We start from the raw sequence: 20,668 nt of genomic DNA, 5'->3' as shown, positions 1-20,668 counted from the left end.
CATTGGTGGGATGGTTGGAAATTGGAGGAGATTTCAGCTGAAGAAGAAGAGGGTCTGTTGCATTCATTGTTTGAAGAAGAGACCGGTTTATTTCCCTTCCAAGATGAGGAGGATGCCTCCCAGGGTGAGGAGGATGTAGTTTGGAATCTAGCGAATGAGGATGGCCCTGAAGAAGAATAGGCAGATTGCAGAAGTGATGATTTATTGTTGTAGATTGTAGTAGTGGAGGTAGAGTGGAATGCATTGATTGTTGGTACTGCACAAGTTTCTGCACAAAATACAACAAATTCATTCAGTGAGGCAACCGTGAGAATTGGGAGTGATGTTAGTAGGCTATTCACACCTATATAAGAGTTTCATATTTGGGTATTAAAATCTGATAATGGTGATCTTCTAGATATTCTATTAAGGGGGAGCACAAAAACAAGAGACTTTGATGGAGGAGTGTATTATGCATCTGTTGATAGTAGTATTCCTGATTATGGATTACCGGATGAAGTAGTTAGAGAATATGTTTTTAACTCTGATCTAACTTGGAGAAGATTAATTTGCCCTGTTCATGAACAAAGTTTGGTGATATTAAAATCTTCTCAAGAGCTAATTGTAGTATGAGCCTTGGAATGGAGATACAGGCTGTGTCGGTTGGACTTCACGGGGAAGATTGTTGGGTATATGAAGCCCAACAGTCACATGGTTGTTTGTCTTCCCTAGAAGACTCTTCATTTCATATATTGATATGTTTATATAAATGGTTGTGTGTAGCCCATACATGATGTATTATGTAATTGGATATTGGTTAATAAGAATCCTCCCTGCATTTCTGGTGGATGTAGCCATTTAGTGGTGAGCCACGTTAATCTTGTGTCTTGAGTTTTTTGTTGTGTCTATTATTCTTTCTGTTGTTTTTGTGTTCATTATTATGTGTTTTCTCTACTTGTTTTTTAAACTAACAATTATAGTTCAATCTTACAATTTTGACCATTTTTACATGTGCAAATATATCTTATACTTCATAGATCTATAGTGATAAATTGCAAACTTTTTCTATTTGTTTCATAAGATTCCTTTTGTGTGGAAGCTATAGAAGTATTTAATGAAATTTTCATATTCTTGCTACCTATTTGTTCCACCTTATTGTTACTTGATGCATTTAGAAATGATGAATATGGTTTTCTTTTCATAGTTGTCTTATTAACATATTTCCTTAAGTTTATTTTATAACAAGAAGGAGTTTGTTGTGGTGTTTATTCACAATAATTGATTTTTTTAATTTATTAATAATAGATTCACTAAGGAGGAGAACATAGACTCTCATCAACTACATCATATTGCCATAATCTTTAAGAAAACTATAGTTCAATCTTACAATTTTAGATCATTTTTACATGTGCAAATATATCTTATATCTCATAGATCTAAACCAATAAATTGTACACTTTTTCTATTTGTTTCATAAGATTACTTTACCCTTCTTGACTATTCAAAATATATTTGATATATCACTAGATCAAAATATTTATGATATTCTTAATAAATGCATCTTGATTGGCCTCACTCTAAAGTATTAAAAATAATCAAAGATGATACTCTTCAACATTAAACTATTTTAGAATAATTATGTATTAGGTCTTTTTTCCACTTTTCTTTGAAAAATCTCTAAATTGATTCTCATGTTTAACTATAATATTGTGAATTTTCTTTAATGATAAATGAATGAACATTAAATGCACTTAAATATTGTTATATAGCAATAACTTCCATAAAACTACATCAAATTAGCTCATGGTGAAAAGAAAAACTTAACATTAAAATTTAAAATTCAAGGGTTAGTTACATGTGACACAAAATTGATTTATCTAAAAGACTGATCTAGAAAAAGGAAACAGTAATATCTATGTGAATATAATAATGAATCCATTTTTACATAAGTATTTATCATTTATAAATATGTAATTGTATTGAACAAATCCACTCAATAGAACCAAATTGAAAGAGAATTGACATTAACATACAAATTTATGATTAAATATAATTTTCTTTTCTTTCCAAAAATGCTAATTTATTTTTTGAATTGCATATGGATTATAAATATCTTGCTCATTCAAGCACTAACATTTGACCAATATACAATCCTTAGGAAGACCAAGAGTCACTACTTAGAAACAAAGTTGTATTTATAAACCACCTTCATATTAGAAGTGAACTATATAAGACCAAGAGTCACAACTTAGGATTTCTTTATAGATGTCCCTATGAAGAATTGAACTGGGTCCAATTAAGCTCAATGGTTGAATAAAATATAATAAATAAAATTTGATTTATAAATGTTAAATTATAATTCATAAAATAAATAATTTTTAAAAACTTAAATAAAATAAAAAACATAACTAAAATAGTGACATAAATTAAATATGCAATAAAAAAAATTAACAATGGCATGCCACATGATCATTTGAACTCTTAAAATACTCCATGTACAATAGGAAATTATTTTTAAAAGGTTTGAATAGTGGAAAATTTTTATTAATGGTATTTTTTGTGCATCTAAATTTATATGCATGTCTATTATTATAAAAAAGGCATTATACACATTCTAGATAATGTAAGGTGATTTTGAGAATTATGCATCTAAATTTATATGCATCTCTGCTATTATAAAGAAGGCACTGCATACCTCCAATATACTCTAAAATCATCCACACATTATATATACCTCTGTACTATTATATAGAAGGCATTTTATACCTCCAATCTATCCTAAAGGCTTTTACACATTATATTTTACCTAAATCGATCACATGTCATGATTATATGAATTCTCCATAATATAACATGATTTTGAAGATTGTGCATCTAGATATATATATATATATACATCTCCACTACAATAGAAAACACATTGTATATAGAAGGCATTTTATACCTCCAATCTACCCTAAAATCTTTTACACTTTATACTTTACCTAAACCGATCACGTGTCATTATTATATGAATTCTCGATAATATAACATTATTTTGAAGATTGTGCATCTAGATCTATATGCATGTCCACTACAATAAAAAATGCATTGTATATAGAAGGCATTTTATACCTCCAATCTACCTTAAAAACTTTTACATAATACATTTTACCTAAACCATTCAAGTGTCATTATTATATCAATTCTGGATAATATAAAATGATTTTGAAGATTGTGCATCTAGATCTATATACATCTCCACTACAATAGAAAATGCATTGTACATAGTAGGCATTTTGTACCTCCAATCTACCCTAAAACCTTTTACATATTATATTTTACTTAAACCAATCACGTGTCATTATTACATGAATTCTCGATAATATAAAATGATTTTGAAGATTGTGCATCTAGATCTATATGCATCTCCACTACAATAGAAAATGCATTGTATATAGAAAGAATTTTATACCTCCAATCTACCCTCAAACCTTTTACATATTATATTTTACTTAAACCGATCACGTGTCATTATTACATGAATTCTCTACAATATAACATGATTTTGAAGATTGTGCATCTGTATCTATATGCATCTCCACTACAATCGAAAAGGCATTGTGTATAGAAGGCATTTTATACCTCCAATCTGCCCTAAAAACTTTTACATATTACATTTTACCTAAACCATTAGGTGTCATTATTATATGAATTCTCGATAATATAAAATGATTTTGAAGATTGTGCATCTAGATCTATATACATCTCCACTACAATAGAAAAGACATTGTATATAGAAGGCATTTTGTACCTCCAATCTAGCCTAAAACCTTTTACACATTATATTTTACCTAAACCAATCACGTGTCATTATTATATGAATTCTCGATAATATAACATGATTTTGAAGATTGTGCATCTAGATCTATATATATCTCCCATACAATAGAAAAGGCATTGTATACTTTCAATCTACTCTAAACAAGGATTGCCGAGATCGGATGGGGTTGTTTTTCTGAAGAGTTGCAGTAAAGCACTATTGCTTTGAAAGGTATCAAAGTTAGGGTTTTTGTCAAGAGTTGCAGTGAAAGAGTATTGCTTTGAAAGGTATCAAAGTTAGGGTTTTTCTCAAGAGTTGCAGTGAAAGAGTATTGCTTTGAAAGGTACAGAATTGGCAACCTTTTGAAAAAGTGTTTGAAATATTGTTTTAGTCATACGATTGCATTGAAGCTCTAATTTTTTTTGAAAGGTATTAAAGTTAAACATGTTTTTTTTAGAATTGCAATAGAACATCATTTCTTTAAAAGATACTAAATCTGCAAATCTTAAAGAAAAATGGATTTTAAATATTGTTTCATATAGATTTCAGTTTAGATCTCTGTTAGAGCTATCTCATTTGCATAACCTATCAATTTTATTGTATCTAAAAATGATTTTATAGTATGAACTTCATTGAATCTATTACCTATATGTCAATTTGTCAAAACCCATTTGCTCATTATCATTTTTTCTTGTATTTTATGATTCCCTGTTTACATTGTATATATTCATAGATTAGGGTTTTCCTATTTTGCTTTACTAGATCTTTTAAATACCATTTTTATTCATTTTTAATAATATCTATTTTCGGATAGATCAGTAACTAGGCCAGATTTTAGACGGTAATGGTTTGACCCATTTTACAGATTGACGCTTATGTGAAAGATAATAGTTGTATTTTGTTTAAACGCACTCTTACAAGTAATATTATAGAATGGTTTTTAGGTCATTGAATTATATCAAAAATATGTACACATTGTTTCGTAATAATAGTCGAATAATTTGCAGTAGACTGTAACCTAGTAATATCAATTATTCAGATCTAAACCATATTCTTGTATTTTGATTTTGTTTGCTTTACATTTCGAACTGGAACATCATAGCTATTTGAATGTGAGTTATTTTCAACAATAATGACATCAAAACTATAATGTGAGTTATGAGACCTAAACTATATAAATAAAATAACAACAGTGATGGAAACAGAAGACATAAAGACACAATCTCAGCATAATATTTACAGTTTGTATGTGCCGAACTTAATAAAGCCACTAAACTATGGATTCTAATGTCAAATTTGTATCCATTTGCAGAATATTCCGAAAAGAGATTGATGGATCTCAAAAACCTGTCCTCCAGTTCTTCGGGCTACAGTTCAGTCTACCGCGGCGTTACTAAGTCTGTTGATACATATATATTTTTTTCATATATATTTATATATAACAAATAAAGCACCAATTCTAAGTAAGATTATGTGGGACTCAATATAGGCATAGATTGACAGGGAGATATGAAGCCCATCTCGGGGTCGAAACCAAAGAGAATACGAACCGCAAGAGTAAACAAGGTTAGTTTTATGAATTTATATTCTCATTAGTTATCAATTGAAAAGCTTTATTTCTACAGGTCAAAATGGGCTCTAATGCCTATCAAAATCAGGTAAGTTTAGAAAGTTGTCTTATATGTTCAATAATTTGAAACAAAATCTCTGAGGTTTATTCTCTTCTGGAAACTAATTAGAGAAATTTAATTGTCTTATTGTGATCCATGAATTCTTGATAATGATTGGATTCTCCAGTCTATCTCGGTAAGCAGATACTTTTATCAGTTAGTTATACATGTAGTAAGTAATTTGAGTTCGTAGCATTTTTTAAGTTCCAGATTAATAATTGAACTGTTCATTGTAGGTGACTATGAGCAGGAAGAGAGCGCTGCCAGAGCTTATGATCTGGCAGCTCTGAAATATTGGGGTCCAGACGCTCTAACAAACTTTCCGGTATAGTTTTTCTAAAAGTTCAAAGCTATTCTATTTGCTGATATTCTACTTTCCCTTATTAAATGTCGAGCATGCTAAAATTGAATAACATTTGGCTTTCTGGTATGAGAAGCTCAAGGTTGTGCTATAATTCAGCCTTTGTGTGTAGTTAGTCTTATCTATTGATGCTTTGTATGACAGTTTAAGAAACACTTTTTACTAAATTTATTTTACCTTTTGCTTAAAATGCAGATTAAAAACTATGAGAGAGAGTTGAAAGAAATGAAGAACATGTCAAAGCGAGGATATATTGAAGTTATAGGGAGGTAATTAGGTTTCCTCCCATCTATACACCTATGAATCTGTAAGAGGTCACAAACAGCTTCATAATGTTTAATTTGACAGTTTCTGATATTGGTATGAATTGTTTTTAGATTTTTGGATTTATGTTTATACATTCCAGAACATAGCATATAATATAATCTTTACAGTCCATCATATTGGTAAGATATTGTTTCAAAGAGTTTGTTTCAAATTGTTTCTGGACTCTTTGTTTCTGAATTTGATTGCGTTCAATTTTTTTTTTGATCCAACACTTCCCGGATGTCAATTTTGCAGTTCAAGCACTGGCTTTTCCAGGAGGAGATCAGCCTACCGAGGAGTTTCACGGTTTGAATCTAATAATTTACTTAGATGAACTTATAATCTTAGCTTAGACATCAATAAGAAAAGATGAAATTAATTTAAATTTCATTGTGAAATGCTGACCAACATAAAAGTCCGCATTGTCCTAAGGTAGATCTAAAAATCCATGATATGGCTTGGCAGACATAATCATGATGGAAAGTGGCAGGCTAGGTTTGGGAGGTTTGATGGGAAGAAAGATTTGTATCTGGGAACATTCAGTAAGCAATTCTTTCTCAGTTTGTAGTATAATGTTTCCAATAAATGCTTGTACAGTACATTGAACTATAGTGTATCATAAATGCATCCAATAGTCAAACCAGATGAAATCGCTAATGACTCTTGTTTGAATTCGCAGCCAATGAGGAAGACGCTGCGAAGGCATATGACATTGCCGCAATCAAATTGAGAGGAGAAAATGCGTTTACCAACTTTGACAAAAGCAGCTATGATGTCAAAGCCATCATGAGCGGCACACTTACTGTAGGGAGGAAACCAAAGCGAGCAAGACTTGCACTAGAAGATAAGGAAAGCAATGGGGACATAGATGATTTTCCATACAATCCGTTAAGCTTCGAACCTGCAACCAATAATGTAGAGAGCACTGCGAACAAATCTTCCTGCACAAGCTGTATGGCACCCACAACCATCAATGGACAGGCAATCTCAAAAACTATTGCAGGTGCCCATGAACTGGTGATGGGAGGTTACTCTCTTCCATCACACATTTCTCTATCTCCATTCAGTTATACTCAAGAACGATTAGTTGTTCCAAACGCACCATCTTTTGAAAACATGCTGTCTTTGGGTACCTCCACATTCTGCTTCCCTGGGCAGTCCTCAGATCTTGTGAGAGCTGGTCATCAGAGCATAATGCCTGATACCAACTGGAAAACACTCTCTCTTCAGCATTCAGAAAGTGGGCCTAGTAGAGGAGGAGCAGTTCAACCTACCATTATGTTCAATATCTGGAGTGATATAAGGAAAGCAATCTCTCTTCAGGACTCCGAAAGTGGGCCTAATGCAGGAGAAGCATGTCAACCTTCTATTATGTTCAATATGTGAAGTGATATAGGATGTAAAAATCTTAGTTATTTTAAAATAGGATTCTATCTGTTTAAACTTGTCTTGTGACACCGACGGAACTTATTTTATCATCTGTTTCATATTTTATCATTCCAGCTGTCAAAATCTTATTATCTTCAAATAGAATTCTATCTCTCACTGTCAAATATTAAACTTTCCAGTTTAAATTTGTCTTATGATACTTTGGCAGCTTATTTTATCATGCTTTTCACATTTTGAAGACCTGGATCTGATTTATGATATATACAATCTTGAAAAAGCTCTCTCCTCCTGTATTGTTTAGAGTGTACTGTCTAAACTTGTCTTATGACAACTTGCAAACTTATTTTATCATACTCTAAAACCTTGGTCTGATCCATTTTATGTTGCAGGTTGAACATTCAAGTTTATTTTTTCGGACCATTTTGTATAATATCTTGAACACGGAACTAAACAGTTGAGATTTGTTTTTACTAATTTCTTTATATAAATGCCTGAATATGGTTGAGAACAGATTGTCACATCCCACAAAGTGGCCAGTGAAATGGTATTCAAGGAGAGTAAATGCATAGTATGGGCACCAGATATGAACACCAAACAAAAGAGGGTGCATTTAGTGAGTATGGCACCCCTGCTGTTTTCCTCCAATGTTTACATGAGCTAAGAAATTCCATCACCGAGATGTAAGTGGTAGGTGAAAAGGGCAGAGGGCAGATAATCGAGGAGACAATCCTCATTTATAAGGTAAGGGACAAGTATATGGAGAATGGCATGGTAGGCGCGAGAAATGGGACTAGGCCTTACGCCTGCAAAAAGCCATTGAACATTTATGAAATACAATTTCCACACTCGTACTCCATCTCGCCTCAAATGAGTGGAATAAATAATGCCTAGGGAAGCAAAATAGGGGATTCTACTACAACATTAGGCCTGGAAAGAAAGGGCAGAGGTTTGGGTTTCTCAGGAATGTGCAGAGTGGTTCACGCCTGTCGATTGCAGCTGCATTTGCTTGAAAGTTTCAAAAGCCTTTTCAGTAGATCCATCTTGGTGGGCATCGGAAGAATGGAAGGGCTGAGACCACATCTTCCTCGGAGGCATTTTTGAGAGGCAATTCTGATACCAGTCTATGTTAGCGTGACAACCTCTATTACCTCCCTAATTCACGAATGTGACTCCAGTCTTCTCCTTAGTTTATGTTGATAAACTGATGATTGAATTCTCCGGTAAACTTACGGTGATCTTATGTTTGCATGCTCGTATGTAAGCCTAACCAAGGTGAACAACAAGTTATTACCATCGTTCCGTCGTTTTCACTGCAAGCTTTGTTTAATGCAGTCGTTATCTCTTCATTTCCTCATATACTTCATTTCTTCAGATCTGTTTAGGTTTCCTCTCTAATTTCTTCCTTGAAAGCTGTGGTTAATTTTGTATAAATTATGCATTCCATAGATTGTAAATTAGAAAACAATGAATTAATAGAGTTTCTTTTCTTCCGTTCTTTATTCTAATTTCTTCTGCAAGTTTTGTTTTCTTTTTTCTAGCTAGATCTGTATTCTGCAATGCAGAAAATTTAACATGGTATCAGAGCCTGAGAGCTAGGAGGAAGGACAAATTATTTGCAGGCAGATTTCTGAAGAATGGAAGCTGATGTAAACCTCTGTTCATGGACCTTGCCTTCATCTTCTCCTTTGTGACACATCATTTTAATGGACTTGTCTTGTTTCTCCTTTGTCATATTATGTGGGAGATTTTATACTGTTAGTGCTAATGCTTCTTGGTTTTGTTTCAAGTTTGATCAATTCACTGTTGGCACCTGTATTTTTGACTAGCAGCTTCTTCTTGCATGGTTGAATAGTGTCATTGGGGTCACTCGTGTAGATTCATGTGCCACGTGCATCTTCAAATGTCAGATGTTTTGTTTATCATCTGATTATTGTTCGAGTAGTGTCATTGAGGGCACTCATGCAAATTCTTGATCTTGATCATCATCTTGGCTTGTGAGGAGGTTATGTATTCAGCACTCTAGCGGTCATCATTCGACAGTTATTCACACTTTTCTTGTCTCTCATTCTTGTCTCTCAAAGGATGTTCTTTTGCACTTCATATAATTGTAATTTTGAGGGGGGTTTTGTTCCCAGTGGGTTTTCCCTCTTTACTCTTTTCTCTTTTCTCCTTAGTTAGGCTTAAGGGGGGGTGTTAGCATAACAACTTCTATTACCTCTTTAATTCACGAACGCAACTCCAGTCTTCTCCTTAGTTTATGGTGATAAACTAATGATTGGATTCTCCGGTAAACTTAGGGTGATCTTATGTTTGCATGTTCGTATGTAAGCCTAACCAAGGTGAACAACAAGTTATTACCGTCGTTTTCACTGCAAGCTTTGTTTAATGCAGTTGTTATGTCTTCATTTCCTCAGATCTGCCTTCATTTTTTCAGATCTGTCTTCGTTTTCTCCATAATTTCTTTCTTCAAAGCAGTGGTTAACTTTGTATAAATCATGCATTCCATAGACTGTAAATTAGAAAACAATGAATTAATAGAATTACTTTTCTTCTATTCTTTATTCCGATTTCTACTGCGGATTTTATTTTCTCTTTTCTAGCTAGATCTCTATTCTGCAATGCAGAAAATTTAACAGTCTATGCTTCCACGTTTTGCGTACAAGTCTAACAAGGCTATTGCCACGACAGCATAACCGAAGCTTCCATTTTGGCATAGGCAAGGAGGATGTGGGTTAAAGTTAGTGAGACCACATTTCAAACAGGAAGGAAGACACGCAGGGATAGTCGAGGGAGATGAGTAGTGTGAGAATCATTGCATTGGCATTCACTGTCCATTGGCCTTGTATTTTGTTTTACATCGTATTCCTAAAATTTAAGGAGCCTTCTACATCATAAATCTTGAAATGGTTTTTTGCTTTTATGGGTAAACCTTTTGGTGACTATCTTACAATGTATTTTGTTTTATATTGTTTTGTATTGCTCTTGCAAATGCGTTCTTTTCTTTTATCGGTAAACCTTTTGGTGACTATCTTACTACAAAACAACACTTGGTTGATAAACATGTATTGGACTGTGTAACCTGTGATGATGGCTCGCTATTGTTCTTCCCATCGCAACTCCCAAACAAATCTACGGAGATCGCGGATCGTGATTATTCTGATGGGAGTGTGGAGCATTTATCCCACACATAATTATTCAGAAGAGGAGGACGACAATGAGGCGCTAGAGGAGATCAGAGGGTAGCGGTTATGTGAAGGAAGTGTGTCAACAACTGGTAGTAGATGTCCTTCTTGAAGCATATGTATATGAGGAATTCAGGGGTACTAAAGAGGCTGTAGAGAAATATTTCTCCACGTGTATACATGTGAATCATTGAGAGGGCAGGAGTGAAGATGTAGCAGGTACTATACACATCGATCAAAGGCAAAAGTAAGGTGGAACCATATGCCTCGGTCAACAATAATTTCAATATCATCCTTAAAAGATAAGTATATTCTCATATGTTCTCTTTCTCAAAGTAAGTTTACTTCCAAATTAACTCTTAGTAGAAGCTAAACAAGTTAGGTCAATGACTTCTCGCCATTTCTAATATCAGTAATGACGATGAAATCTTGGGAGGCGTTTGTGATATACAATGATATGGAGATGGTAGTAAAAATCATTATTTGAATGAGTAGTGATGTCCAAGATTAAATTTATATTTGAGATATGAAATTATGTTTAGAAATATAATCGTGTAAATGAAATCTAGTAGATTAGAGTGAGGGTTTGTTAACTACGAGGAAAAGAGCTGATTGCAAACATAATGTTGTTATATTTAAATCTCTTAATGTTGGTATATTTAAATCTCTTAATGTTGGTCTCAACTATGACTTGAATGTTGACTGTGATTATAGAATTTTGTAATTAATACTAATAAGGTGATACAAATAATTGTCAATTTTGAATATTTTTAGGAACATAGTGATACTGTATAGAGAAAAAATAGTTCCAAAGCTTTAATAATATACTAGAAATTAATCTAGGCTCGCTAGGCAATTGAACTAGTTGAGAGGTGACAATTAATTTCTTTTGTGTTTTAATCTCCAATAAGAGGAAATGCTCCTTGGTTTCATTACCACCCTGTGAGGTTAACAAGGATGAACCCTCATAGAATTAGCTAGTCGAAATTATAGTAACATGACACTAATTTCTTGTGGGTTGTAAATTCCTATCTAAGTAAATGGGCCAGTCAATTCTACCTTCTAGGGTCTTTCAAAAGTAATATATATAACATTTGTGCACATTGTAACCATTAACCAAATTATACTTTTTGGATAATAACTAGATTATGAGTAATAAAGGTGGTGAGGTCAAAAGGGAGATCCTTATTCCCTTAGATTGAAACGTTGAAGTTTGGTTTGCTTGGTTAGGAATGATGTCATAATTCCAAGCATATTGTTAAATGCTAATAATAGTTGAGAAACGGTAAAAAGAAATCCCAATGGGTAGCTATGAACTTGACTCTTATTTGATAAGACCAAATATGACATTTTTATTAATATAAGTCCAACTAAGAATACCTAGAATCCTCTATATTATTAGCCTCAACATAAGATGATACAATAATTATCATACATGTCAATATTAATAAAAATAACATTGCATCCCTAGTGGGAAACTCTAAATAGTTGTGCACTTTAACATTGGGGTATATGAGACTAATAAATTTTTCAAGTTGGAAAAGCATTAGACATATTGGTGTTAGTTATTTAAGTATTGGAAAATCTGTTATAGTGGCAATAGGTATGTTAAGTTTAATGTCATTTTTTCTTATTTAAATTAATGCAATAATAAGACATACTATATAAGTTTAAAATTGTATTTGTGTATTGGGGTAAAGAATTTTATATTTCTACGAGATATCTATTGACCCTTCAGTATAAGAACCCAATATAGAACATAATATACATATATATATATATATATATATATATTTCAAATGGAATTGCTTTCCTATGAGTTTTTGTGGACCAAGGTAATTTGTGCTGACTAGTAGGCCTAGCTTGAAAGCTGATATGATGGAACCTTGGGAACATGTGGGTAGGTGTGTCTTGAGAAATCTTGTAAGGAGAACTACATGTGGCTTTGAGCCATTTGGAAGTGGGAACATAGGTGGTCCTTGGGCAAAGGATGACTTGGTGACCTCAAGTTCATAGGGGTAGTCTCTAGGGGGGGATAACTCTAAGGTTCGGAGTTATTCCTAACGTTTTCACCTTACATCCCTAGTAAGATTTAGATGAGGCCGATTCGGTATTAAAAGATTATGAAAGATTTAAGAAAATTAAGGGTATGTGCAGGATCATTGTGTGCCAGAACATGCCCTTAAGTGGCAATGAAATTTCAGAAAATCAGTGTTATGCAACTTGACATGAAAATTTAAATAAGTTGTGAACATTATTTTTAAAATATGTAAGAAGAGAATATATAAAAAAAAAATGTAGTTTCCAAGATACTAGTTGTTTTTTGGAGAAAAAAAAATCCTATTTGATGAAAATTTCAAATTTCAATGCAGTGGTACTAAAATTTCAGGAAAAAGATAAGTAGATGTATGTTTGACCACCCTAATCACAATCACATTATAATATTTTTTTATAATATTTATAATATAAGTATTAGACTCATGTCCAGATGTGACATATTTTTTTTAATTTTTTATAAAGTAAATAATTATTTATGAATATTTTACTACAACTTTTTAGAAATTTAGAAACTCCTACATCTGACCACCTTAACTTGGTCAAAACCTTATGAACTTTAATTTTTTAAAAAAATTCCCTATAGTAGACAAAGCATAGGATGTGATGCATGTTTCAAATTCAAAAAATACTATACCGTTTGAAAGTTATGAGTGTTTTTCAATCAGACTATTAATCAGGACTATTGTTAGAATTCAATTAGAAAATAAATAATAATTATTTATTAAAAATCGAAATACGGCAAGCCTTATATTGTTGGAAATTTGGGAATGTCCTTAAAAAACCCTTTTCATTTTATCAATTTTGGCTTCAAAAAAAGTCATCAACCACTAGTGTAAAGTCTAAAAAATCAAGGAATACTGAAAAACACATTTTTTCAGTTGACTTTCCAAGCTTGTCACTTCCAAGCCAAATCCCAAAGCATTCCCGAGCCAAAATTTGAAATTTAAAAATTTTACAGCACAAATCGGATATCCGATAAAATCAGATATCCGATTATATAAGATATCTGATCTTAATAAATAAATTCACTAACTAAATTTGCACATATAATTAACCTAATGTTTATTAATATATTAATATATAATATTTTAATATATTAATTTATAAATAAATTAGTATATGATATTAGGGAGAGGGAGAGGGAGGGAGAAAGATACAGAGAGAGAGAGAGAGAGAGAGAGAGAGAGAGAGAGAGAGAGAGAGAGAGAGAGAGAGAGAGAGAGATGGAGAGATTAGGGGAGAGGGATAGAGAGAGATTAGGGGAGAGGGAGAGATGGAGAGAGATGGAGAGATTAGGAGGGAGAGAGACGGAGAGAGAGAGAGAGAGAGAGAGAGAGATTGAGAGATTAGGGGAGAGGGATAGAGAGAGATTAGGGGAGAGGGAGAGAGAGAGAGATGGAGAGATTAGGAGGGAGAGAGAGAGAGAGAGAGAGAGAGAGAGAGAGATGGAGAGAGATGGAGAGATTAGAGGAGAGAGAGAGAGAACAAGAAACCAAATTGTGTCGTTATAGGTCATATGGTGTCCTATGACCCATTAGGACACAATATGACCCATAACGGCCAAATATGGTGTCTTAAATGGTCATATGGTGGCCTAAGGGGTCGTAGGACACCATATGACCCCTATGGACACCATAGGACCCCTTATGACACCATATGGTGTCGTTAGGGGTCATATGGTATCCTAAGGGGTCGTAGGACATAATATGACCCCTTAGGACACCATAAGACCCCTAACGACACCATATGGTGTCATAACAGGTCATATGGTGTCCTAAGGGGTCATAAGGGTTCATGGGACACCATATGACCCCTAAGGACAACATACGACCCCTTATGACACCATATGGTGTCATTAGGGGTCATATGGTGTCCATAGGGTTCATATTGTGTCCTAAGGGGTCATATGATGTCTTAAAAGGGTCATATCACACAATATGATCCATTAGGACACAACATGACCCATAACGACCCAATATGGTGTCTTAAGGGGTCATATGGTATCCTAAGGGATCGTAGGACACCATAGGACCCTTTATGACACCATATGGTGTCTTTAGGAGTCATATGGTGTCCGTAGGGGTCTTAGGGCATAATATGACCCCTTAGGACACCATAGGACGCATAACGACCCAATATGGTGTCATAATGGGTCGTATGGTGTCCTAAGGGGTCATAAGGGTTCATGGGACACCATTTGACCCCTAGGACAACATACAACCCCTTATGACACCATATGGTGTCGTTAGGTGTCATATGGTGTCCATAGGGGTCATATGGTGTGGACTCCATATGACCCCTTAAGACACCAAATTGTGTCGTTATGGGTCATATGGTGTCCTAAGGGGTCGTAGGACATAATATGACCCTTTAGGACACCATATGACCCAAAGCGACCCAATATGGTGTCATAAGGGGTCATATTGTCTCCTAAGTGGTTATATGATGTCTTAAAGGGGTCATATGACACAATATGACCCATTAGGACACAATATGACCCATAACGACATAATATTGTGTCTTAAGGGTACATATGGTGTCCTAAGGAGTCGTAGGACACCATATGACCACTATGGAAACCATAGGACCCCTTATGACACCATATGGTGTCGTTAGGGGTCATATGGTGTCCTAAGTGGTCCTAGGACATAATATGACCCCTTAGGACACCATAGGACCCACAACGACCCAATATGGTGTCATAATGGGTCGTATGGTTTCCTAAGGGGTCATAAGGGTTCATGAGACACCATTTGACCCCTAAGAACAATATACGACCCCTTATGACACCATATGGTGTCGTTAGGGGTCATATGGTGTCCATAGGGGTCATATGGTATCCTAGGACACCATATGACCCCTTAAGACACCAAATTATGCCTTTATGGGTCATATGGTGTCCTAAGGGGTCGTAGGACATAATACGACCCCTTAGGACACCATATAACCCAAAGCGACCCAATATGGTGTCATAAGGGGTCATATTATGTCTTAAGGGGTCATATGATGTCTTAAAGGTGTCATATGAGACAATATTACCCATTAGGACACAATCTGACCCATAACGACCCAATATGGTGTCTTAAGGGGTCATATGTTGTCCTAAGGGGTCGTAGGACACCATATGACCACTATGGACACCATAGGACCCCTTATAACACCATATGGTGTCGTTAGGGGTCATATGGTGTCCTAAGGGGTCGTAGGACATATTATGACCCCTTAGGACACCATAGCACCCAAAGCGACCCAATATGGTGTCATAATGGGTCATATGGTATCCCAAGGGGTCATAAGGGTTGATGGGACACCATATGACCCCTAAGGACAACATACCACCCCTTATGACACCATATGACCCCTTAAGACACCAAATTGTGTCGTTATGGGTCATATGGTGTCCTAAGGTGACGTAGGACACAATATGACCCCTTAGGACACCATATGACCCAAAGGAACCCAATATGTTGTCATAAGAGGTCATATTGTTTCCTAAGGGGTCATATGATGTCTTAAAGGGGTCATATGACACAATATGACCCATTAGGACACAATATGACCCATAACGACCCAATATGGTGTCTTAAGGAGTCATATGGTGTCCTAACAGGTTGTAGGACACCATATGACTGCTATGGTCACCATAGGACCCCTTATGACACCATATGGTGTCGTTAGGGGTCATTTGGTGTCCTAAGGGGTTGTAGGACATAATATGACCCCTTAGGACACCATAGGACCCAAAGAAACCCAATATTGTGTGATAACAGGTCGTATGGTGTCCTAAGGCATCATAAGGGGTCAAGGGACACCATTTGACCCCTAAAAACAATATATGACGCCTTATGACACCATATGGTGTTGTTAGGGGTCATATGGTGTCCATAAGGTTCACATGGTGTCCTAGGACACCATATGACCCCTTAAGACACCAAATTGTGTCGTTATGGGTCATATGGTGTCCTAAGGGGTCGTCGGACACAATATGACCCCTTAGGACACCATATGACCCCTAATCTCTCTCTCCATCTTCTCCTCTCTCTGCTAATATCTCTTTCTCCCTCTCCTCCTCTCTCTCTCTCTCTCTCTCTCCCTCTCTCTCTCTCTCCCTCTCCTCTCTCTCTCTCTCTCTCCCCCTCTCTCTCTCTCTCCCCTAATCTCTCTCTCTCCCTCTCCTCCTCTCTCTATCTCTCTCTCTCTCTCTCTCTAAAATATGACTAATGAAATTGGATATCGGATTTAATCAGATATCTGATTTCTGCCATTGCCATTAATGTGGCAACAGTAAAAAAAAGGGCGGCAATGGGAAAAAAATTTGGGACCACAAATTTATACATTAAAATCGGATATCCAATTTTCTGTAAATAAAAAAGAGCCTTGTGGGCCATTTTGTGGATTCCAATAGCCCACAAACTGCATATTCTATTTTCTATCGATGATCACGGGTTTTCAGACAGGTTGAGATAAATTTGTGCTTTTGGGAGATTCTTAAAGTCAAATCTTACATTTTCAATCATTTAGGAGCATCTGTGTGGAGGTAAACAGGGAGTAGTAGTCGTCGGAAGTCTAAACGCAAAAGAAAACTTTCAAATGATCAAATTGAAGTGTATAGAGAAAGAGATAGAGAATGTCATATGAGGAGAAGACAAGGTATGTTAAATATTGCTAATGTTACTTCAAGTGAAGAGGAAATTGAATTTGAAAATGTGTCACAAGTTATTGAAAATGAAAATGTAGATTTTGAAAGTGAAAATTTTTAAAATGTTGAAAATGTTGAAAGTGATAATGACAATGCTCAACATGTGGAAAATTATGACATAGGAGGTCAAAATGTGGAAAAATTTGACATTGAAGGTGGAATTGCTCAACCAAGTGAACCACATGTAATACCTAATTACTTTAGAAATGAAGGCCCTCTCATGGATGAAAGACAAATTCCAAATCCAAGATCTTCAATAACCCCAAAATAGTTATTCGAAATCGATGAGAACATTATTGTGAATCTTGAAGGCAAGAGGTCAACAAGAATCGTTCGATTGTGGGCTACACAACTTTTTGACCAAAATTTTAGGAATAAGACATTGACCGAGAAATGCCAACTCTTTGTTCAATTGCTAAAGATGATAAAGATGAGACCATTGCTAAACAAATTGAAGAGTCGTATGAACAACAAGATGGAGAGAAATTTTATTATTGCAAAAAATATATTTGACGCTCTCAATTCTATTGGAAAGAATACCAAAGAAAGAGATAAGAGAGACACTTGAAGAGTGATTACAACCTCCTTAGTAAGCCATCAATTAAGGAAGGCTTGTCAAATGAGATAAACTTGTGTTGATTTTAACATAAACCGTAAAACTTTGGGTAGAGAACTTGCATGAAGACAAAGACTTGACGATCCACTTCAACAAGATACATGGGCTTTTAGTGGGAGGCTTCCATGTGTTGATAGAAAGTTGACTGACAATAGGAAGTAGGAGATTCAACAATTTTGGCATTCTAATTCTAGAGTGTCACCCAATGTAAAGGATGTTTTGAAATTAAGAATCGGCAACCAAGACCGCACGCCGCATCCCAAACATTTCTTGGAATCAATCCAAACAATGTTGTACAATTTTTTTGTGAAGTACATCCAAATTTACAAATATCACAAAGGGCCTTTGAATCTTTGAAACCATTTTGTTGTGTTCCTCTTAAGATTTGCAATAATTGTTGTTGCAAGTACCATGTGGAGTTTTCAATGTACCATGAACTTTTATGCCATATTCATTCTATGATGCATACTAATGAGATGTTGCAGGAGTCTAGTGCAATTCTATTTCCGAGATCATCAAGAGACTTGCAAGATCTATTTTTATGCCCTAGAGATGATGGTTGCTATTTCTATAGAAATTATTGTTTGAATGAGAAGTGCTCAAAATGTGGTGGGTTGTCAAAGTTTGTTTCATTTTTTCATGAGGGCAGTGAACACGAGTTTGAAAAGAATTACGTTTTGAAAAAATATATGAGAGTGAAATATACTTTGAAGAGTGGAGGTGAAGATTCTAGATGCGAATTAGTCTCAAGAGAAGTGAGTATTGCTGATTTTATTTTGGATTTTAAGGAAAATATTTTCTACAAGTATGCAAGGCACACCCATAGGTCTCAGTGGTTAGATCAATAGTTCAGGATGTATAAGAACTCTTTCCCAATTGGCACTATTATATCAGTGGTTGATCTTGCAGAGAACTATGAATTGCAACCACAGAATGAGGTACAATCTCAGTACTATAATTCAGTCCAGATTGCTATTTTTGTTCACATTACATATAGACATGCTCCTGATAGTATAGAAGAGGATAGGAAGATAATCAGGGGGTATCATTTTTATATGAGTCATGATAGATCACACTCCTCCGAGTATGTGCAACATTCTTTCGAGAATTTTTTTGAGTTCTTGCATGAGAAAGATATTGCAATTGACCGACATATAATATGGTCAGATAACTGTACGGGTCAATTAAAGAATGCCTGTATGTTTTATGTTGAGTAGAATGCATGTAGACAGGCGTATACCTCACATTTGGTGTTTTTTTGAGGCAGGGCATGGGAAGGGAGAGCATGATGGAGCAGGTGCATGTTTGAAGAGAGATCTAGTTAAGAAGAAATTGAAGATTTCAAGTGCAAATTTCTCTAATGCACGTTCTATTGTTGATTGGTCTTGTTCAGCATTGTCACATGGAGGTACTCTTGATTCAATAGTGACCAAATTCTTTTGGTTGGTTGAGGAGGGAATAGTGGGAGATAGATTGGATTGTCAAAAAATTAAAGATTCTTCAAAGATACATTCATTTCTCAGCTCAGATGCAAGTACATGGACCATTTGGACATGAGTGTTGGCTTGTTTTTTTCAAAGTTGTGTTCAGTGTGATTGGGATCAGTGTGAGTCAAGTGAGTGGGTTGATATGTGGGTTCCCCACTATCTAACTCCTTTATCTCAAACAATATCCATGCTAAATGATGACATGGAAAGTTCACTTGAGTATGACCCTCTATCAGATCTTGTACAGCCAGGACATTTTTTTGCAGTTGTTGCACCGCAATGGAATGAAGAGAGATCAGAATATTGGTTGGTATGATGTGTACATGGAAAATAAAAGCTAACACAACCAGTGATAGATGATGATGGGTTCACATATCCTACAGGTTCAGTTGTTGTTGTGGGAACTTGGTTGCGAACATACATGATTAGAAAGAATGGCATACCTGCATTTGAAGACTATGAGAGACACAAAACCATTATAATGTATTAACACCTTATTATAGCTACAAATGTCAAGTTGTTGAAGTATCAAGCAAAATCAAAGACCAGAGAGCTATTGATAGTGACTACTGTTGATCATGAAGCAATACTAGATACTCTTAAGCAAAGAGATGACCCTTAAAACACACTTGAGTAGTAGGTCTTTAATGGTGCCTTATTTTTTTATCATGCATTTCATTTCAAACAATGATCATGAAACCTTAATATTCAAGTTTGTTACATGTATATTAAAGATGTGTTGAAAATGCAGGTCTATTGATGAACTTTTTTTTTTGGCAACACAGTTTTTGCATGCACATAGCAGGTACACTCGATATAATCAGAAGGGACGTATTTTTGCAACGTGACTTATTATCATGCATTTGATGAGCTTTACAATTTTTGTTATTAGAGAACACTATTTGACAATTTTGATGATATAATTATCGTAAAACCTTTATGCTCATGCAGGTCTTTTTTGATGATATACAACAGTATCACATTATGATTTTTGCGTTAACATAGTGGGTTCTATTGATATAATTCAAAGGGACGTATTTTATGGTATATAATCCCACCTTTTCATTTATTATCATGCATTTCAGTTGAAGTGATTATCATAAAGCCTTTATGTTCATC

General features: G+C 34.9%; 1 protein-coding gene and 1 long non-coding RNA gene across 2 annotated transcripts; both read left to right on the top strand.

Moving 5' to 3' along the window:
* Window positions 1–3,937: 3,937 nt before the first annotated feature.
* On the top strand, window positions 3,938–5,589 carry LOC131053664 (uncharacterized). Its single transcript, XR_009107757.2, has 4 exons — window positions 3,938–4,124; window positions 5,094–5,178; window positions 5,271–5,347; window positions 5,579–5,589. It is a non-coding gene; the product is annotated as an uncharacterized LOC131053664 (long non-coding RNA).
* Window positions 5,590–5,630: 41 nt separating this feature from the next.
* Window positions 5,631–7,644, top strand: LOC131053663 (AP2-like ethylene-responsive transcription factor AIL7). Its single transcript, XM_057988267.1, has 5 exons — window positions 5,631–5,776; window positions 6,008–6,081; window positions 6,374–6,424; window positions 6,584–6,660; window positions 6,798–7,644. Exons 2-5 carry the CDS (start codon window positions 6,038–6,040, stop codon window positions 7,502–7,504), a joined length of 879 nt encoding a protein of 292 aa, XP_057844250.1. The 5' UTR covers window positions 5,631–5,776; window positions 6,008–6,037; the 3' UTR covers window positions 7,505–7,644.
* The last annotated feature ends 13,024 nt before the right edge of the window (window positions 7,645–20,668 follow it).

This window comes from Cryptomeria japonica, chromosome 8 (genome assembly GCF_030272615.1).
Source record: "Cryptomeria japonica chromosome 8, Sugi_1.0, whole genome shotgun sequence".
NCBI lineage: Eukaryota > Viridiplantae > Streptophyta > Pinopsida > Cupressales > Cupressaceae > Cryptomeria > Cryptomeria japonica.
Note: the sequence above shows the minus strand (reverse complement) of the source record. Positions and strands in the feature narration are given on the sequence as shown.